The following is a 22,812-nucleotide window of genomic DNA, read 5'->3' as shown; positions in this document are numbered from 1 at the left end:
GGTTGCAAGTTTGCTTGCTGAGCAAACTCAGCAAGCAAACTTACATCTATTTATCAGTCTTGTTTCTGTAATCCCTAATCCCCTTGTCAACAGGAATCTACTGATTAAGTTATGACTTCAACCAGCATCTTCCAAGGATCGCACGTTAAACCCAATTCCAGAGTACTCAGAACATTTGGGCGTGTTTCCACTAACACAGTCGGTGACCCTGACGTGTTGTCTAGTAAACTTCATAAGATGACATCAAAGACTTTGGGGCTCGGGAAGAAACTTCATTGCCAAAGAGTTCAAATCCTCCAGGTGGAAAAAACAAGAGGATTTCAGTGCACTGGAGCCCTTTTTTTCCACAATCAGATGCAGTTTTAACTGATACAGAAAGCAATGTCTTTGGGAAACTGGTTGCTCTGCACGGTTCCAAACAAACCAAAGGATGTAACATATTTATTCCCTGATATTGCAGATGAGGGGTTGAGAGCTGAATAGCAGGAGGACAAGATAGTGAAGAGGGAAAAGTTGACAAAAAGCCAAAGAAACCCACAATGAATGATTGTGCGCTTCAAATAGATCCATGTCCATGATGCCGTAACATGGTTACTCCAACCTCCTGATGGCAGACTAACATTTCCCTTGATCTGAGGGAGCTGTCTAATCTGTTTGATTCCAAATGGCTTTGCTTTAGACTCAACAGTTTTTTTTTAAATGGACAAGGTTTCATATTTGTATTAGCCATTGTAATAAGTAGTAAGAGTAATACAAGCTGTAATAAGCTGAACAAGGGGAAAAAGAAACAAATGCAAGGTTATTTTTAAGGGATTTGGATTTGGAATTTGGAATTTGGATTTGGAATTCGATGTTCTTAACACAGACTTTGTTAATATTCACTATTTTCTGTATTCAAGGACGAATGGATTTGCTCTGGGAAATTCAGTGATCTTCTTGATTGACTTTGTTGTTGCTAAATCTTGGCAGACCCTTTCAGCAAACTTGTCGTGAAATAGTGTTGTTTCTACTGCTTTCTAACATCTAGGAGGCCAAGAGAGGACTCATAACATGTACAGATAAAGACAGGTACAAGAGGTAAACAGCTCAACTCCAGAGTTGATGCTTGACACTGAATAGAAGACAACATCAGACTATCAAAGCAACAGCCTAAAAAACATAGCATTGCACTAGGTGAAGAACTATTCCAGTTCCATTCTGATTCATTTGATCTAAACTTACTTCCTTTGTGTTAAATTATGCTAACTGAGATGAAAAATGATGAAGGATCTTAAAACTGTTGCGTAACACTTTCTGCACTTAAAAAGGCACTATGAAGTGAAACCTAATACACTTTTGCACAAAAACAACTAATTGAGGAGGATTATCTTTCTTACCTCAGTCTGCTTTTGTTTTTTGCCACCCGCGTAAGGCTGTATCTGTTGATTGTGTAGAAGTAGTCATGATATGGAACGTCATGTGTAATCACCTCTGCATCGATCACATAACACTCACTCTCCTGGCTGGCTTTGTACAAAGTCTGTATTGAAAAAAAATACTTCAAAGCATGCAGATAACTTTAACTGCAATGAAAGAATACTCTGGGGACACAGTTATTCCATGATCAGTCCTCTAGAAATGATCTGAAGTGCTATATTAAACTAATGAGTTACTTAGCTTGATGATGGTGAAAATTACCAGCCTCTAGCTTGCTGACAGCAAATTGGAAGGATTTGTCCAACAGTGCTATAAAATGCTCATTTTAACTTGTTATGAATAGCAAAGCCTTCTCTTTAATCTTTTGGAAGTCTCCATCACTAACTGTTATCTCATTAAGTTGGTGTTGGCAGACAATAGGTGCTCAAACAGCTGGAAAAATTGTACTGAGCTAAGCCGCTTCCATAACATTGACCCAAGTAAAATGTATTCTTGGTCACATCTTTAACGTTGGCTTTGATCAGCAAGTCTTACCTGGGTCTCAGTCACTGTGGCAGTTTTTGGCGCAAGTGGGTTTGAGAGAGCAATAGTGTATAATATCACTCGGGACTGATTACCATTTACTTCTTTCTTCCAGGGATGACTAACCATGTCTAGAAATAGAAAGTAAAATATCTTTGTTGTTGGCAATTGTTCATCTGGAATTAGGATTTGTAGAAATACACTGCATTATGGCTAACGTTCATGCTCAGTTTCATTATACATGTATGTTCTTTTCTTAACATCTCTGCCAATGAGGCCATGAAAACAGGTTGGAGATGAGAAAAGTCTTCGAATACAGTGTTCAATAGAGCAAGAAAAAACATTTTTCTCCTGTTTTGAAATATTTACTAATGGATTATGTTGTTAAAAATCAAATCTGTTTGCAATCTCTGCCCACAAAACCTCACTCCTGTCAGTGCTTTTCACAACATGAATTCTGACCTTCACATGTTTAAACGTTCCGCTTCCATTCATGTATTGTATTGTATTGTATTTGTATTGCACTGCTGCAGCTTTGCATGTCCAGCTCTTCGACTTGCATTGCAGAAAGAACCTCATGTCTCAAACAGATGCACTTGTATACTTCCAAAAATATCATATGTTTTGCAGAGGCAACAAAGGACATTGAATGAATGGATGCTGGTGGGAAATAAACTTGCAAGGACAAACTTGGGGAATAGCACTGATTCAATTTCTCTACAGAGAGCTAGCCTGAATTCAATGGCTCAAATGACTTCTTTTTTGCCATAATAACTTTAGCATCCAGTTATGAAGAAACTAAAATCAGATCAGTGTAAATAATTAAGAATGAAATGGATGAATATAAAATAGGAACTGATGTAAGCTTTCAAGCAGTCCACATGGTTGATTGAAACATCCTACTCCAACACCTCTTGATTTGTGTCTATCGAGATGGGACTGCTCTCTTATCTAAGTGTAGCCAGAGAATTACTAGCAATGGCTTTTCTTCTTGGTCCTGCACTGTTACCTTTGATGTCCCCAGTGATTTATCCCTGGTTCCCTGCTATTTCAAATCTGCAAGCTGTCCCTTGGTGACATTATCCAAAACCATTGTGCTGTTTCCACATGTACGCTGGTGACACCCAGTTCTACCAGCTTCTCAAACCCTCCAGTGTTGCAAAATCATCAGATTGCTTATGCAACGTACATCGCCAGAAAGCAGAAATTTCCCTCAATTAAATATTGATAAGACTTAAACCATTGTTTCTGTTCTTTGCTACAAACTCTGTTCCATACTTAATGATGCCATCACTCCCCCTTTCATTAGTCTGAGATTAAGCCAATCTGTCCACAACCTTGGTGTTACATTTGATCCAAGGTGAAATTCCAACTTGATATTTACACTTCTAAAACTGCTTGACCTTTGGGCGGCACGGTGGCTCAGTGGTTAGCACTGCTACCTTACACAGTCAGGGGTCCTGGTTTGATTCCAACCTTGGGTGACTGTTTGTGTGGGGTTTGCACATTCTCCCCGTTTCTGTGTGGGTTTCCTCCAGGTGCTCCAGTTTCCTCCCACAGTCCAAAGATGTGCAGGTCAGGTGAATTGGCCATGCTAAATTGCACGCAGTGTTAGGTACTTTAGTCAAAGGGAAATGGGTCTGGATGGGTTACTCTTCGGAAGGTCGATGTGGACTTGTTGGGCTGAAGGGCCTGTTTCCACACTGTGGGGAATCTAATCTTATCCCCGTCTCAGGTCATTTGCTGTTGAAATCCTCCTCCAGGCCTTTGTTACCTCTGGACGTAATTATTCTAATGCATTCTTGACTGGTCTCCTACATTCTACCCTCTGCAAACTTGAGGTCATCAAAAGTTCTGACATCTGACTTAACTTGCAACTAGCCCCAATTCATTGTGACTCCTGGTCAAGCAATGCCTTGATTTTAAAATTCTCATTCCTGTTTTCAAATCCCTCCATGGCCTTCGCTTTTCATTTCTAACCTTCTCCATACCCACAGTCCTCCCCGAAATGGGTATTCCTTGGAATCTGGTATTTATTGTGCATTTCCAAAGATAAATATTCCATCATTGATGGTTATGCTTCATGTTATCTAGACCCCAAATTTTGTGATTCATTCCTATACCTCACTACCTCTCTATTTGCTTTCCTCTTTTAACACACTCTCTAAAACATAATTTGACCATATTTTGGTAAACTAAGCTCATCCTTGCACACATAACACAATATCATACATTGTTTAGCAATGCTCCTGTTAAGAACTTTGTGACATTTCATTATATTAACAGTGTTATATAAATAATATGTTGTTGTTGATGTGATGGTAATAAAATTTGAAACAGTAACTTAAATCATTTTCCTTTTAATTAACTCTGGAATTTAAATAGTTTTAATGCATATACTTCATATTTGTTCTGAACAACAATATTTGTGTTCGAGGAAAATAAATAAATATGTCCAAGCCATACAGAAGGGAATAATTGTCCTGAAAACACTGAACTCTCCAAGTATAACTGGAGTCTATAACAAAGTCTTATGAAATCCAGTTTACCAGTGAATCTCCGCTGCTCAAAGAAATCTCGCAGAAATTGGGAATCAGTGAAGAGTAAATCATACAGCTTGTCCACGTTGACATGAAAAACCTCATTAATGTACTGTCTGCCATTGAGGTCATCGTAAAATGCTTGCACTTCTCCTGGAGTGAGGCAGCAAGAGATGTGAAAATAAAGTTAAGACATAAATTCACCTCACCCTACAAAATCAAAACTCAATATACAATTTGTTCAAGATCATAGTCACAGCTTTAAAAGATAGTGCTGATTATCATTCAACTTCCCTTAATTTAGCTTTGTATCTTGATTTAAAGCCAATTTTCTACAGTTACAATACCTCATCAACTAAACGGCCAGACTGAGGAGCTGTTACAGAAAGCAGTTCTTCCTTATAGATGCATTTTTCTTGTCATTTCTTGAGTCATTTTTCATTCGTCTATTTAAATAAAAATGATTTTGTCTGGCTCCTTATTGTTACACAAGTAGTAATGGATTATTTTCCAATCAGAAGCAATAAACAAAAGATATATGGGGTGGCAGAATTGCAAATCTATACATCACTAATATTCACTTACTATTACTTTACTTAAGTGAGATGGGTAATTGACCACACTGTAGCACTAGCAGTCAACAGTAGCTATCCATAAACATGAACATCCTTCCCAACTATCATTACAGAAAATATCACAACCTCTCGGCCGAATTTAATCCTGCTCCCCAAGTAAGAAAGAATAGTTTGATTTAAATTCTGACATGTCCCGGAACCAGCATTCAAGTTTATCATTAGTTTTACTGTAGTAATATTTGTGCATATGTATTCCAACATCATAATTTGAAGCAGCGACTTTTGAAAATAAAATGTTCCTGACTTCTTCCTCCAATTAAATATCAGTTAATGATCCACATCATGATGTCAACTTTGGGGCTGAGTTTAATTCAAGGAGAATCAGCCATGCGCTACAAAAAAGAGATTTAAAATAAAAATAATATTGCATTGGTGGTGTTGCATCCCAATCTCTTAATGCTTTAATTGACAGTTTGCCTTTATATAAGACTGTGGAAATTGTAGAAATGAAAACAACACTGCAAATGCAGTAACTTATTCTGTTAATATCTTTTAATAATATGCAAAAATAAATTTATTTTATTTAGAAGAAATTAAAGGGAATTTCAACTCCACTTAAAATGGAAAAGATGAACTATCTACTCACTAAAATAATTGTTCACTGTGCTTATTATTTTATACTTCTAACATAATTATGTTTGAAATGGCTAGCAGTAATATACACATATATAGATTTAAAACAAACAATAGATTCAATACAAACAAGCTTTGAGAATCCTTCTGGATCTCTTGAAAGGGCTGGGATTCAAAAAATTGAAGGGAAAGAAATTAATAAGTAGGCACTGGCAGGAAGCAGAAGAGGAAGGACAAATGCTACCTGTGCAAAACTTGACTGAAGTGAACAAACCTATGTTACAATCATTCAAGGAATGAAGGGTTTGAATCTCAGGGAAGCACTGCAAGCACAGTCTACCATGTTTTATAAAACACAAATAAACTACCCTGCACAGTAGTTGGGCAGCATGGTGGCTCAGTGGTTAGCACTGCTGCCTCACAGCGCCAGGGACCTGGGTTCAATTCTGGCCTTGGGCGACTGGCTGTGCGGAGCTTGCACATTCTCCCAGTGTCTGTGGAGGTTTCCACCGGGTGCTCCGGTTTCCTCCCACATTCCAAGAGATGTACAGGTCAGGTGAATAGGCCATGCTAAATTGCCCACAGTGTTAGGTGCATTAGTCAGGGGTAAATGTAGGGAAATAAGTCTGGATGATTTATTCTTTGGAGGATCACTGTGGACTTGTTGGGCCAAAGGATCACTGTAGGAAATCCAGTATAATCTAGTTCTCCAGTTATGTCAAATGATTTTGAAGTTCCTACTCTCAACATAATGAACAATATAAGATTAACTATATTGGGAAAATGTCTTGGAAAAATAGTTATATATGACAAAATAATAGAAGCAATTTTGCAAAAACATGAGGTAGTTCAGAGTTTTGTGTTTGTGACTATACTGTGGAACTTGATAATTTATTTTAAACTGAGTTGAATTCCCCTTACAGGTATGAGACCTGTGCTCCTTTTCAGTATTCACATGACACAAAAAGATTTATTAAATACTCTTTAAATCTAAAATAAAATTGCATATCTTTAAACTCAATGGTTCCATACCTGTTTTCAGTTTTTTAAAATCAGCTGTAGTTAGTCCCACTGAAATGAATGCAGACAGGAAAAATGAAAATGAAAACAGGACAAAATTTTCGATTGAGCGCTGTGCTTAGAGTAGTTTTCATCACGGGTGCCAAACGTACTTGAGATTCCATTTTTTAAAAAATGGCCGAGCAAGCCTTCAAAATTCTGTTTGTGTACGTTTGATGCAATCAAAACATACTGAAAATAAACCAGGCTGCTCCTAATATTCCATAAAATAAAAAAAAAACACAATTTGATAATGCACATTCACCTCTTGTTTTACATGCATTTTTTTCTTTAAAAAGAAACCTTTTTCTGTCCCTGAGAGGGCATGGCCCTCATGCAATTTCAAAAGCAAATCAAGATGAATAAAATTATGCAAAACATGCCTTGGTTAATTTAAAATAATCCCCACAAAGTTCACAGTTTCAGCATGATGGTTGATCAATATTACATGATTAATATTGTCTAAATCAATTTCACAGGCCCTACGTAGTATTTACCAATTAATCAATATCTGCCTAAACAAATTTGCTGATATCCCCTTTCCACTTCTCACTCCAATCCTGGTTTTAGATCTTAAATATTAGAAAACCTCATAAGTCATGATAAAAATAACATCAAATGCACTGGATTAATTACACACCTTCATCATGTGTTTCAGAGGAATCACTAAGTTCTGTTGGAATGTCCTCATTATCGTTAAAGTCCAGGGAAGGAGTGTTTACTGGCAAACTGACTTCATTCTTCTTAATGGCCTGAAGGGGTTCAATTTCACCTTCTAAATGACAGTCAACCTCCTCATCTGGTGGAATGCCATCAAACTATGACAGTAGAAATAAGAGAGACTAAACCTGTAATGTGAGCTTTAAAATATATTTGAAATCCAAACACACCATCCATATTTAGATTTATGATTCCATTTTCCCAACATTATTGCACTTAAAGTATTTGCGTATTATCTAGGCTCAAATTCCTCAAAGTTCAGGTTTGTTATTTTATGTCAATTAAAAGCATTGCATAAAAATCTTGTTTTCACACAGCAGCCTATATCTTCCTTGCAGCAAGAACTATGTTGATTTACTGCTGCTTTAAATTGAGCTTTCTTTCAATTTCATGTATAATTTAATTAATTTATGACTAAAAATGGGATCCAAATCAAAGGAGAATCCAGATATTGGATGAATCGGGATGATGAGCTATTAGGGACACGAGAGAATGCAGAGTAATCAGATCATGATGCATCGCATTGAATGACGGAGATGGATCAAGGAGCCAATTAGCCCGTTTTGCTCCTAATTCAAAGGTCTGTCTATAAAGGCCACTTCACATGCCCAAATGAGGCAGGTGCCAGGACAATACCAATTTGGCCGAACGCCCTCATTAGCAGAGAAACATCAAGGGTCCAAGACATATATTGGGGAAACAAAAGAGCAACTGTTTTGATTTGCAGGTAGAGAGAAGAAACAGAATGGTGGTTATCAGTGGCCTTCAATTTAAGGAACACTAGGAAGGTTTTCCGAACTTTTTCTTTTAGTGTCAACCTTCAGAAATCTCTGTATTGTGAGACTGAAGACGTGATATCTATATAATTAGCATCATGTTTCAACTTTGTGTTTCAAACAAGTGGTACATTGGTGTTGAGTTTGTTTTAAATACATCCTTTGAAAAGCAAACAAGTTCAGACAGTCCTTCCAGAATTCCAGAACTGTCATTTAATCCAATAGATGTCAAAGAGCAGGTTACTGCAAACCGCATGGAGTGTTAACGGTGAAGTATTAATGACATGAAGTAAACATTGAAAGACATTAGTTTGCTTTTGATTTATAATGATTAAGGATTGATTTTAGCTTAGAAAAACTCAGCACTCAAAAGCTTTTTCAGCAGTTTTGCAGGAGGCCTGGTTGGGGTCAGAAACAAATATAATCTCACTCCCAGAAAGATCTATAGATTGTTCAAGGAAAGCTCAGTTATGTTTGGTTGGGTATTTGGTTAGAAACCACTGTATAATTAAAAGTCTAAGCTTTCATTCCCCTGAATTTCATTTAAGATGACTTCACAAGTCACAGGACAGAACTGTTGAGAAACAGTTAACATAATATTTGATATATAAGGTTTATTTTGCTGGACTTGCTATGCTATAAAGTTCTGGTGATGGGGTGTGGATGAAATTGTTTTGCTGTGTATTTTAAGATTTTTCAAATTATAATTGAGATAGATTGGTTTATTTTATTGTATTTTGTCTATCTTTTATAATAATAAAATTCTGCTTTATTGTTAATCAAAATCTGCAGCCTTGTGTGCCTGTGAATGAACACCACATCAAATGCAAAAAAACAAAATCTTCAAGCTTTGTTTCATTCAGGGAAATAACTTGTCCAGATAGATCAGCTGGGATAAGAGCAATAGACTGCTGGTTAGGGTGCCCATGGAACAAATAGTTATGCTCCAGTCACATTCAAACCTATTCTGGAAATGCACCCTCACATGCTTTTTTTGTGTGGACAGTTTTATATTATTAGGAACAAAAATCTATTTTATTGTTCTTTGATCTAGCTCTTTGAGGTTAATTGTATGAATGCTCCTGTTACCTTAAGCAAAATCAACCAACCCAGCATAAGCTAGGAGTTGAACTGGGACTTCATTTATGGGTCTTCATTTTGGAATTACCGGGACATCAAATACCCTTTTTTTATATTCTGTAGTTTTATTCAATTTTTTTAGGTTATTCACAAACAGCAAATCACCAAATGCCATTTGACTTGTTGATTGTTTGGCAGTGGTTCAGAACAGTCCAGGGATTCTCCACAGTTTATGTCACTTATTGCTAAGCACTGGTCTTCACATTGCTTTCCATAGTAGTGCAGCTAATACTCAAACTTCAATGCAGTAGATTCAATTGCACTGACTTTACATTATTTATTGTGTCTAGTTCATTTTAATGTCTAGCAATTTATAGCTAGACTTAATGTCATTTTTTGAATGGCATTGTTTCTTGACCAAAGACTTGAAGTAGCATTTTGTGTTGCACTTACTCAACATGGTATTTTCAGGGGTAAACTGCCAAATTGAAAGTTCTAATGTTCTACAACAATTTATACAAAAGTTCTGAAGAATTATTTCCAAAGAATATTATAGTAAGGATAAAGTGGGGTCCAAAGGATCAAGAAGGGAAACTACTTACTGAAGCAAAGGGTATGGCAACGGTTCTAAATTAATACTTTGCTTCTGTCTTTATCAAATTAGAAGATGATAACAACAGCCCATTTGGCAATGAGTATTGAACAACTGAGCAGTATAGTGATACATAAAGTGGAGGTGCTAAAAAGGCTGGCAGCATTCCAGGTAGAGACATTGCCAGGCCCAGTTGGGATGCATCCGAAATTGCTGAGAGGGGTAAGGGAGCAAATCACGAAAGCAGTGACAGAAAGTTTCTAGACCTCTCTGAACACAGGATTACACCTGGAGGACTGCAAATATAACATTATTGTTTAAGGGGCAAAGGAAAACCCAGGAAACTAGACCGGTCAGCTTGACATCAATGGTGGGGAAACTGATGGAGGCCATAATACGGATAAGATAATCAGACACTTTGAGATAAATAAGTTACTACTACACAGTCTATGTGACTTTGTCAATGGCAGGTCACATATGACAAATTTAATTGACTTCTTTGATGAGGTGCCATAGGTAGTTGATGAGAATAATGCTGCGGATATTGTGGGTCCTAAGCAGAATGGATTAGAAGTTAGCTAAAAGATACTAAACAGAGGATAAGTGTAGACAGACATTTCTCAGACTGGAGACTAGTCAAAAGTGGTGTTCCCTAGGGATCAGTGTCAGAACTCTTGTTTTTTCAATTTATATAAATGATTTGGAGATGGGTATTGAGGGCAAAATCTCGAAATTTGCAGGTCATACTACACAAGGAGAACAGTGAATTCTGAGGATGACACTGAGTGACTTCAGAGAGAGATTGATTAAGTTGGCCAAGTGGGCTGACACCAGGTAGATGAATTTCAATGAAGAGAAATATTACATTTTGATAGAAGAAAAAAATAGAGATAATACAGGCTCACTGGTAAAACTTTGAGGGGACAACTGGAGCAGAAGCACCTTGGGATTCAAGTACATAATTCTCTAAAGGTGGCCTGCAAGTTGAAACAGTTGTTAAAAAGGCTTATAAGATCCTTGGCTTTACAAATAGAGGCAGAGAGTATATAAGAAAGCAAGTGATGCTGCATCTCTACAAATCATTGGTCAGACCACATTTGAAGTATCACGTTCAGTCCTGGGTACCTTATTCAAAGAACGATGCCTTGGAGACAATGCAAAGGAGATTTACTAGAATGATATCAGGATATCAGGAATGAGGGACTTTAGATACAAGGAAAGATTAGAGCAGTTGTGCTTATTCTCTTGTGAACTGAGAAGATTAAGAGGTGACATTACTGAAGGGTTCACAATTATGAAAAACTTTGACATGGTAAAGAAGGATATTCTATTTCCATTAGTTGGTATACCAGTAATGAGGAGTGACAAATTCAAGACTGTCAAAAAGATAGCTGAGTGAGATTAGGAGAAACTTCTTTATTCAGAAAGCTGTTACACTTTGGAATGCACTGCCAGGAGACTGGTGGAGGCTTTCAAAAGATAGCTGGATATATATTTGAAAGTGATTAATTTAGAGGGCTACAGAGTTAAAGCTGGAGAATGGGACTAGCTGGGTAGCTTGTTTGGGAACCAGTACAGATATGATGGGCTGATTGGCCTCCTTAAGGACTATATAAGTCTATAATTCTAATCCTATTTAAAGTATAGTAAATTTTTCAATTTTGATGCAGCACTGCTTCAACCCACAGTGTGACTTTCTGATTGTCGTCTGAGAAAAACTTTTAGATTTGATATCCAGACACTCTACAATTAACAAATAATCATCCTTGCCACCAGCCAAGAGCAGACCACTGAAGTGTTGCTAATTAATATAGTTGCTTTCTCTTAGCAAGGTCATTACTACTGGATTAACAAACAAATAACGCTTTAGCCACCATATTAGATTAAAGAGTTAGACACAGATGCCTTGGTGAGATGGGTCAGCCTGGAGGAAAGGACTGATGAGCAGATCTTTTCGAACTACCCTTAGTACTAGAGGTGGTAGAAAGGGAGGGAAGAGTTGAAAAGGAAGCCCCAAGAACTACATTTAAAAGATGCGCAGCCCTTATCAAAAAGCCAAAAACAGCATCGGAACATGGTATAATAGTATCAATTATCACACTGAAGTGGCATTATGGCTTTCTTGAGAATTGTTCAGAAAATTGTCAAATAATATCTTAATTCCACCACGAGGAGTTCAGGGAACTGGTTAAGTATACTGCAAATTGAATGTTTCTGAACTTTTAAATTAAAATTTCCTTCCAGAATACATTGTTGAGTTTATTCAATATGTCTGATTACAGTTTCAGTGACATAATTTCAGATTGACAACTTGCCATGCATTATGAAAAATAAATGCTTGAGATAAACTAATGCATTAGGGGGTCATTTTAATTTTGCTCATTTTTTTCCTTTTTTCTCCCTTTTATAAATTATTGATTTCTGCTGGAATATCGATCCTGGTATCTCAGCCAAGTGGAAAGGCTGCACAATGACTACCAAAAGGCTATTTGTAAAACAATCTACTCCTGTTCTTATCAGAGCTCCCAATAAGTGCAATTCTGAGCAAGAAATTTTGAAGAGCAATTAATGTTAAGAATCTGAACTGATTTGTCTTCCAATAAACATTGTTAATGTAGTTATTTACAATGCCTGACTGTCATCTTGCAGTGGAGAAGTAGACGTTTTGGGTGTAACCCTTCTTCAGGCGTGCTGAAGGGTTAAACTCGAAACGCTAACTTCTTCACCATCTGATGCTATCTGGCTTGCTGTGTGCTTCCAGCCTCCTGCCTGTCTGCTTTGGATCCAGCATCTGCAGCATTTTTTGTCTCTGACTGCCATCTTGGCTGGGATTGTTTAACTCAGTATAGCCTGGAACACGTCTGTGTTTTCAGCTGGAAGCATAATGAAAGCAAAGATTTGATATTGCTAAATATTAATATGCAATTTTCCAAATTCTAGGCATTGGCTTCTAATAATATTATCTCTAAGGCATGGTATATTCTTACTCTGATTTTTCTCCAATGACAAAGAAGTTGAGGTTAGGACCACATTAATTATTTTGAGGATTTGGAGGTATAATAACAATTGAACATGCAAAAAAACTATGCTTGGATTTTCACAGCTGGGAGTTGAGCATGGGACCCTGCAGAATCCCACTGGTAGCAGACTCCAAAGCTACTCCAGGAAGAAGATTCTGCTGTGCAACACCCCTCCATTTGGAATGCTCTGAAAGTATTCATCTGATTTGGAGAAGTTAGAAGGTTTGGAGGGGAGGATCACAAGTAAATACTTACTTAGGTAACGTGCGACTATTAAGTAGACAGCCTAACTCTGGAGTAACTATTCAACAGACCATGTATTTGGGTCACAAAATAGCAAATGCACTGCCCCTCCGACCTCTTAAAACACCCAAACCCTGACCCAACACCTCCTTCAGCTCCTGCTTGACTGAACACTCCAGACTCAATAGCCTTCCTCTGCGTCCCTTGCGTGACTGAAAATCTCCTACCCACCCCAATCTACCCTAACTTGGCATCACTTATTTGGCCCTTATCACCTGGTACTCTTGCACGTCTGGCAGCTTTGCACCTCCCCGCGCCCCCTCCCCCATTTGGCATCCTATCCCCAGTAAAACTACCTCCTACCCACTTGGCACCTTACCTGACCTACCAAAGTGGCTGCCTGTGATTCTGGACCTTTACATTTCAGAATCCAACTGCTGATTTCTGTGAAAAGGGGACTTGAGTTGCCTTGCTGAGATGGTGCTGCACTATCAGAGAACTGTCAGAACAGAAATATGGCTCTGCAGTTCTGAAAGAGCCCAAATCAAAATCTCCTGTCAGACGTACATACCTCTCCTCTCATTAAAAAAATGGTCAGACTAATTGGGAGTTCATTCCTTGGAATCTGGTCCATTCATTCATTCTTTCCTGAACTGCCTGTCAAGTTTGCATGTTTCTCTGTCTGCTGTTTCTGCCAACTAAGCTACTTGAGTTTGTCACATTAAATGCAAAATAAATTAATACATTAGTAATAAATAATTTTAATATTATGAAATATGGTGCATTTCATTCTCTTAAATGCAAATTTCATTGATGAAATGTCCTTTTTTCAACAAGGCTTGCAGTATTTGAGTTTTTATTTACATATTTTTGAATAATAGAGAAAATTAAAAATGTCTTGGTTATTCACATACTGAGGTAGGTGCCTCACTACTCGCTGTGGAGGTTATTGTGCTGTTCGTGACTGATTTCTTCTGCATCTGTGGACTGGCATCCGTCTTTACTTCTAAGCTACTTTTAGACGCATTATCATTCACCTCTACTTCTTCCACTGGGATTTCTTCACAGAACCTGCCAGAAACATAATGTATGCTGTTTCATATATGTCAGCACTTTATCATCATATCTCACAACAGACAAAGAAGGCAAACACTGAAAAGCTCTCTGCTTTTATTTTTATCGATACTTTGCATATAGTTAAGATGATATATTTGCTAATAGTCATTCATCTTGTGACGATGCTGCTCCTTTAACAAGGTTATGTTGTCCTTGGTGTGAGGTCATAAAAGACACAGACTCAGAAAAGTCTAAGTTGAAGGGTTTTAGGACCAAACTGATTATAGCTAACAGATACTGCCTCAGGCAGAAGGCTTTGAAGTTTAAAAAAAACACTTGTACAATGAAAAGTGAGTGGCCAGTTCTCCTAGTTTAGCTTTTCTCTGGATTGATTTGCGTTTTAGCACAGTAGTGTTTTGAAACTGCTGGACCCAAAGAAGCAGGTCCAGGCCGGTCCTCTCTCGCGGACATCTCTCCTGTAAGACTGTGTTTGATTTTACCTTTTGTGCCAAGGCGTGTTAATGGGAATTGCTGCAAGTATTTGGAACAGCATCAATAAATTAGGATTATCTGTTGGGTTTTCGGATAGGTTAAGCTATTCTGTATTCTGTTCTCTTTTGCTTGTGTTTCATTCAGTAATGTTGTAAATAAATTCTATTTTGTCTAAAACTAAGACCATAAGACATAGGAGCGGAAGTAAGGCCATTCGGCCCATCGAATCCACTCCGCCATTCAATCATGGCTGATGGGCATTTCAACTCCACTTACCCGCATTCTCCCCGTAGCCCTTAATTCCTTGTGACATCAAGAATTTATCAATTTCTGCCTTGAAGACATTTAGCGTCCCAGCCTCCACTGCACTCTGCGGCAATGAATTCCACAGGCCCACCACTCTCTGGCTGAAGAAATGTCTCCGCATTTCTGTTCTGAATTTACCCCCTCTAATTCTAAGGCTGTGTCCATGGGTCCTAGTCTCCTCGCCTAATGGAAACAATTTCCTAGCGTCCATCCTCTCCAAGCCATGTATTATCTTGTAAGTTCCAATAGATCTCCCCTTAATCTTCTAAACTCCAATGAATACAATCCCAGGATCCTCAGCCGTTCCTCATATGTTAGACCTACCATTCCAGGGATCATCCGTGTGAATCTCCGCTGGACACGCTCCAGTGCCAGTATGTCCTTCCTGAGGTGTGGAGACCAAAACTGGACACAGTACTCCAAATGGGGCCTAACCAGAGCTTTATAAAGTCTCAGTAGCACAACAGTGCTTTTATATTCCAACCCTCTTGAGATAATTGACAACATTGCATTTGCTTTCTTAATCACGGACTCAACCTGCATGGTTACCTTTAGAGAATCCTCAACTAGCACTCCCAGATCCCTCTGTACTTTGGCTTTACGAATTTTCTCACCGTTTAGAAAGTAATCCATGCTTCTATTCTTTTTTCCAAAGTGCAAGACTTCGCATTTGCTTACATTGAATTCCATCAGCCATTTCCTGGACCACTCCTCCAAACTGTCTAGATCCTTCTGCAGCCTCCCCACTTCCTCAGTACTACCTGCCTGTCCACCTAACTTCGTATCATCGGCAAACTTCGCTAGAAAGCCCCCAGTCCCTTCATTCAGGTCATTAATATATAAAGTGAACAGCTGCGGCCCCAACACTGAACCCTGCGGGACACCGCTTGTCACCGGCTGCCATTCCAAAAAAGAACCTTTTATCCCAACTCTCTGCCTTCTGTCAGACAGCCAATCCTCAATCCATACCAGTAGCTCACCTCGAACACCATGGGCCCTCACCTTGCTAAGCAGCCTCCCGTGTGGCACTTTATCAAAGGCCTTTTGGAAGTCTAGGTAGACCACATTCACTGGGTTTCCCCGGTCTAACCTACTTGTCACCTCTTCAAAGAACTCCAACAGGTTTGTCAGGCACGACCTCCCCCTACTAAATCCATGTTGACTTGTTCTAATCCGAACCTGCTCTTGCAAGAATTTAGAAACCTTATCCTTAATGATGGATTCTAGAATTTTACCAACAACCGAGGTTAGGCTAATTGGCCTATAATTTTCCATCTTTTGCCTTGATCCTTTCTTGAACAAGGGGGTTACAACAGCGATCTTCCAATCATCCGGGACTTTCCCCGACTCCAGTGACTTTTGAAAGATCTCAAACAACGCCTCCGCTATTTCCTCAGCCACGTCCCTCAGAACTCTAGGATGTAACCCATCAGGGCCAGGAGATTTATCAATTTTAAGACCTTTCAGCTTTTCTAGCACTTTCTCTTTTGTAATGGCAACCATACTCAACTCAGCCCCCTGACTCCCGTTAATTGTTGGGATATTACTCATATTGTGAAGACTGACGCAAAGTACTTATTAAGTTCTCCTGCTATTTCCTTATCTCCCATCACTAGGCTTTCAGCATCAGTTTGAAGTGTCCCAATGTCTACTCTCGCCTGTCGTTTGTTTCTTATGTATTGAAAGAAACTTTTACTATCATTTCTAATATTACTGGCTAGACTACCTTCATATTTGATCCTCTCCTTCCTTATTTCTCTCTTTGTTATCCTCGGTTTGTTTTTGTAGCCTTCCCAATCTTCTGATTTCCCAGTGCTCTTGGCCACTTTATAGGCTCTCTCTTTTTCTTTGATAGATTTCCTGACTTCCTTTGTCAGCCATGGCTGTCTAATCCCTCCCCGGATAATCTTTCTCTTCTTGGGGATAAACCTCTGTACAGTGTCCTCAATTTTACCCACAAACCCCTGCCATTTTTGCTCTACTGTCTTCCCTGCTAGGCTCTGCTTCCAGTCTATTTTCGTCAGTTCCTCTCTCATGCCCTCATAATTACCTTTATTTAACTGTAACACCATTCATTACATCCGATTTTGCCTTCTCTCTTTCAAACTGCAGACTGAACTCTACCATATTATGATCGCTGCTTCCTAAGTGTTCCCTTACTTTAAGATTTTTTATAAAGTCTGGTTCATTACATAGCACTAGGTCCAGAATAGCCTGCTCCCTTGTGGGCTCCATGACAAGCTGTTCCAAAAAGCCATCCTGTAAGCATTCCATGAATTCCCTTTCTTTGGATCCACTGGCAACATTATTTACCCAGTCCACCTGCATATTGAAGTGGTTTGACCAGCTGCATTACTCCTGAATTATCCGTGTTACACCTGCTTACAACAACTAGCCAAGTTCAGGAAATTCTCAGAATTACTTTTCTTCCAAACATTTCAGCTCAATGCTTCTGCCACTAATCAATTCTCAAACAGAATGATTTCAATTTAGTGGAAATTGTAGAGATTTGACTTATTTGAACGTGCATTTGATTTTGTTGCTTGTTGTACAGTAGATGTGTGCTAGATTCTAAGGTGAGAAATTCCATAATTTTATTCAGTCTTACAAACAATTAGGTGCACAGACTTTGCAAAAATGTATAAAGAAAATATCCACATTTTAGATTTAAACACTCAAGATGCAATTCAACACATCTTGAAAGGTCTGGCACACTTAGTGACAATGTTATTTTAATTTCCCTTTGCGAATAAGATTGGAAGGTCATAGAACATATGTATTTCCCATATTGTACCGTTGGAAAGTTTTCACTCTATCTGTACATTCCTATTGACTGGACAATCCCTATACTAAACTGTGAAAAGCAGCAATTTGAAATGACATGAATTTACAATTTCTTTCCCAACTTTCTAACTGTTGTCAAATTATTTGCCGCAACCAATATCTCCTACTTTCATTGAGCAGCCTGAGGATTCTAGATTAGAGGCATTTATATTGTTAATTAGATTTGATCAGTGTGATTTACTAGTTCTCTTCAATGTAGCATTAGATGTAATAGATAAAATTCAGACATTCCAACACAAGTGAAAGGAAAAAAAAGGTACTGCAAATGCCCTTGACCTGCTTTACATATACATGTTTGAGCACAATTATTCAGCAATCTCCACCACTTCTTTCCATGTTCTACTTCTTTCCATGTTCTGTGAACCACATTGGTTTTACATCATGGAGGAGCAATGCAAGGAAACTGGGGTTTGCTTAAAGGAAATACAGAATTTCTCACCCCATTGTATTGAAGTCATCATCTGGAGGAACATAATCTTCATCATCACTGGTCAGACCAAGTTCATTCCCATAACACTGATGGACAAAGTGCCACAGCTCTTTGGGACAAAGAGGCTGCAAACAGAGACATAAATTAATACAGTATTATTACTGAGACTACATCTCAGTTCACAAACAATTGCAAGCAAAGAAACACTGGTCTTATTTTAACTGACAATAGCTTGGCATCAGAATTACATTTTCCGTTTGAATCTGGCACACCTGTTGAAAAGTATTAAGTATAAAGAAACCTTCTCAATGTGATATTGTGTAATGAAAATGAAGCATCTATTTCTCTCCTACGTGTTTATCACAAATCACTCAACTCTGTTCAAGGATGTGAAACATGCCTGCAATACCAGTTTCAAAAAGCATTTCTACAAAATATTTTGTATTAATAGTTCAGACAGGAATAAATAGCATCTTGCAGGAGTGGAAGTGGTGTAGGAAATTCAACCCACGTAGCTATAAGATGTAAAGAGAACATGGTCAGGTCCTGACAACACTTTCTCCAACACAAATTTTTATGTCACTTTTTATGATGAAAACCTGCCATACTGCACTTTATCCTCTTCCTCACCACAACTACCAACCCCCAATCACCACCATCCCACCCTCCCACTTACCCAACTGAACAATCTGAGTGCAGGATATAATTACAGAACATTAAGTTTATCTGGGCTAGCTGTTCCCATGACAAATTTATATTGTCATTGTGTATTGCCATTATGACTGTGAGCATGAGGTCAGAACATGTGCATTTTAAACTGGGAATTAAAATTTATCCCCATTCTTACCCTATTTCACATGAAGGTAATGTTTTGGCTCAATTTTAATTCTATATAAATTAACGGGTCGTGAGCCAGTTAAAACTTTGCTCTTTATTTCAACACGTTCTATTTGACAAAGTGGAAACTTGGCTATGTTTTTATTCTTTTTAAGATTGATCTCCCCATATTTTTCCATTTTTGTTTGTCTTCTGGAGCTATGTCAACAGATTTTTAATATATGACACATCGAGTGATAACCACAGAGTTAATTTATGTGGCCTGGAAATGACTATTTTTTCTCTCGCTGTGATTTCTTTGATCCCAAAATGATATAGCAATAAAGCTTCAGACACAAGAATAGGGGAAATCAAGCCTGCATCCCAAATGATACTGCACCATCAATTTTTATTTCTTCAGTAGGGAGTTTGATTTTCAATAACTTTATTGATACCTTTTCAAGCAGTGCATTTTGCCAGAGTCTGAACATCATCATGTAGGTTCTGTCTCGGGCTCCAAATGAAGTAAAAAAGTGCTACAAACAAACAACAAATACAAAACATTGCCACAGAAAGTAAATAACAAGCTTTCATAAATTGAACTGACTGAAAATGATTTTACAACAACTCATTTAGTGTTCTTAGAAAGTCAGTTGGTGCAATCATATCCTTTCTGAATGTTGTAACAGAAGTCACAAATTTCAACCATGCTGATACATCATTAGTGCTAGTGAAATGGTCTTATTGAATCATAAAGTTACTCATGATTCAGCTGTCTCTGGTTAAGATCAACAAAAAACTCACTTGTAAACTGTCGCATTTACAGAAATTAATAGATATATCTTATACAGGCATCAGATATCAAAATCCAATTACTAAGAAGCTGGGATTCTTTTCCAACTTTCCAACCCAAAAGTTTGTCAATTGCAAGAGAAGAGCAGAGAAAGGGTACTTGATTTGACAAAAAAGGAAATTCTGCAAATACTGCCGCTGAAACACCAGGCTAGTTAAGTGTAGCGCTAAAGAGCAGAGGTGCCTCTGATATTGTCAGACTGTTCAACCAAAGGCCTCAGTCCAGCATGTGAAATTTGTAAGTTTGAGCTGCCTCCCATATCTTTCATTGCTCCTCGGATGCTGCCTGAACTGCTGTGCTCTTCCAGCACCACTAATCCAGAATCCCATATCTTTCAGACAGCTTCTCTGTATTAGTCAGTGTTAATCTGAGTCAATGGAGGAGAAACGAAAATATGTCAAGTACCTGGGCCTTCCATGCCCTGTAACACACTGAATTCGCCCAACCATCACCATTTAATATGGTAGGAAGGGATGGAATGGTCAATTGCAATCCGAGCAGGGTTGGAAAAGGAAACTAACTTTCAGGTGGCATTGCAGTGATATACTCACTGCCAAAAGTTCCCCTGATTTCTCCTTTTATCCAGTATAGTGTCTGATGTGATCCAAGAAAAAAATATTCATTATTCATCAGGCAAAGCTTGACTTACGTTTGGTCCAGCTTGCACATGAAAGGACAAACTGTGAATTTATGTCTTTCTGTACATAGAGCAGATGCATCTTAATTCAAAGTCACTTAATACAGATTAACTGAAAATGTACATTTCTAGCACTAAATTCTTATTTTGCCAATCATGTTGCTGAATTCTTATTTTTTGGGTAATTGTTTTTATCTTTAAATTATCATTTTTACGATTGACTAACAATATTTCATGTACAAATCTTTGTTTTTCACAACCAGTATTTTTTACATGTTCCACAGTTAAATTTTCTTGAGTAGCCATGAATGCACAGTACTAAACTGGAAAAAGGTTTGTGCTGTACTGTCAACACTACTACCTGTGTACACTTATATTCAGCCCAGCAAGAATATAATGACTAGCCAAGAACAGAACATATTTTGTATATGAGTAAGGGTGATGTGATTTCATAGTGGCTGTTAGATCTTGGATGAGTCTCTGCTTCAATGCCCAGTCATCTTAAGGCTCATTTGAAATCAATTTGATAAGGCATGGTTTTACCAGCAGTAAGAACCAAGTGTAAAAGGGTCAGAGGAATAATTGATACTCATGCATTTTAGCATTGCTGAAACAACTTTACAATTTTCATAATAATTATATCCACACCGAAATGGATAGTTAAAGAATTACAATGATTTATATGTAAACAAAAAATGTGCATTTTAATTTTAATTTCCATCTCACAGGTTTTCTAGTGAATCTAATTTACTGCATTCCAAGCAGCATCATGTTTTACCCTATATATAGGTTGGCCAATTCTACCTGAATACCTTATGTGACTGCACCTTACCTTTTCAGTGTCAGTGCAAACTTGGACAGCATTGGGAATGAGGCGAGCTGTTTTCTCCTTTGTCATTGAGCAGACATCCTTGAGACGTACAGTGAGCTAGACCACACAGAGATTTTACAATCAAAGATTGCCAACAAAATACAGCATGCTGTGAAATCAGTTAATGAGAAAATCCTGTTTATGCAAATACATTTTTCTCTTAAACTGGACATTTGTACATCTTAAAAGGCCATTTGTCACATGGTAACATGCATTGCAAGGCACATTGCTGTAAATTGAAGGAAGTTTGTGAAAGATTACAGTATCTTTAATGCAATTAAATATACATTTTCTAAAAATGCCAATTTGCAAATGAAAACATATTCCTTCTCAAATGTCAAACAGATATTTTGTTAAACAGATATGGGACCATGATACCTCATCTGCAGCAAGAGAAAATAAACACATCAGCAACTTTCTCACACATTTTCAAGTTTCTACTGACTGTTACAACAACTCAAGATTTAATTTAAATCCCAATAATTTAAACCCCAACTATGATAAGCAGCAGCTGTCCAAAGACAAGGGCCTAACTTTCAATTTCACCTCAACAAAAATATCAAAGAAGTGTAAGATGAAAATCAAATGGCATGCATGTAGGAAATCTGGACATTTCATGATCATGGCTCCATTAACTTGTGGGAAGGGAGTAACAAGTCCAGTGAAGTCAATTTCATAAATAAAATGAGCACCAGTAAGTGATACAAAAGATCACATCCTGACTGCAGTACTCACTGTGTAATTAAAATTCTAATATGTAGATTGCCAGGGAAATTTTTCACGAGGATCTAGTTGTTGTGGTCCACGTTGGGACCTGTTTGGGGATTATCAAGCACTAGGAACGAAGTGAAGGAGCAGGTCCTCAATGGCTATAATCTCCGGATTTCTACTGAGCCATATGCAAATTGGCTTGGGGATAAGAAAATTAGGGAAGTAAATAAAGGAGTGGTGTGGGAAAGAGGTGTTCCATTTCATGGGGCATTGGCATCAAATTTGCAACTGGAGGGATCTGGACCGATGGGATGGTCTCCACTTGAACTGATCTGGAATCAATGTTGTAGTGAAAAGGATAAATAGGGTGGTCACTTGAACTTTAAAATAGTGAGTTGAGTGGAAGGGAAGGGGAAAACGACAGAAAGTATGATGGTAAATAAAAAGGTAACCAGCAGATTAGCATGTGTGCGGGAGGATTTAACTACTATGAAAGAAGTAAAATGGAAGGATAACTCAGGAGACATTGTTAGAGGTGTTGAAAACTAGTATAAGGGCATTTTACCTGAATACTCGTAGTATTTGTAACAAGGTTGATGAGTTAACTGCACAAATCATCG

At 38.0% G+C, this 22,812-nt stretch overlaps 1 protein-coding gene across 17 annotated transcripts in view; it reads right to left on the bottom strand.

Annotated features, from left to right (window-relative positions):
- Window positions 1-22,812, bottom strand: part of gramd1ba (GRAM domain containing 1Ba) — a 647,360-nt gene that overhangs the window by 23,970 nt on the left and 600,578 nt on the right. For 13 of the 17 annotated variants that reach the window (XM_087976426.1, XM_087976427.1, XM_087976430.1 and 10 more), the window contains 9 exons: window positions 21,443-21,538; window positions 19,576-19,656; window positions 18,314-18,429; window positions 14,091-14,247; window positions 7,386-7,563; window positions 6,719-6,757; window positions 4,488-4,631; window positions 1,951-2,069; window positions 1,377-1,519 (listed from right to left, as the gene is read on the bottom strand). In XM_087976426.1, the coding sequence (XP_087832552.1) occupies window positions 1,377-1,519; window positions 1,951-2,069; window positions 4,488-4,631; window positions 6,719-6,757; window positions 7,386-7,563; window positions 14,091-14,247; window positions 18,314-18,429; window positions 19,576-19,656; window positions 21,443-21,538 (1,073 nt within the window). The remainder of the gene's footprint in view (window positions 1-1,376; window positions 1,520-1,950; window positions 2,070-4,487; window positions 4,632-6,718; window positions 6,758-7,385; window positions 7,564-14,090; window positions 14,248-18,313; window positions 18,430-19,575; window positions 19,657-21,442; window positions 21,539-22,812) is intronic. The other 4 variants (XM_087976419.1, XM_087976423.1, XM_087976424.1 and 1 more) reach the window with 1 other exon arrangement.

This window comes from Chiloscyllium plagiosum, unplaced genomic scaffold (genome assembly GCF_037043375.1).
Source record: "Chiloscyllium plagiosum isolate Xiang-an unplaced genomic scaffold, Cpla_swu_hap1 HiC_scaffold_29, whole genome shotgun sequence".
Taxonomy (NCBI): Eukaryota; Metazoa; Chordata; class Chondrichthyes; order Orectolobiformes; family Hemiscylliidae; genus Chiloscyllium; species Chiloscyllium plagiosum.
The sequence above is the reverse complement of the archived record's forward strand: the minus strand, read 5'-3'. Positions and strand labels throughout refer to the sequence as shown.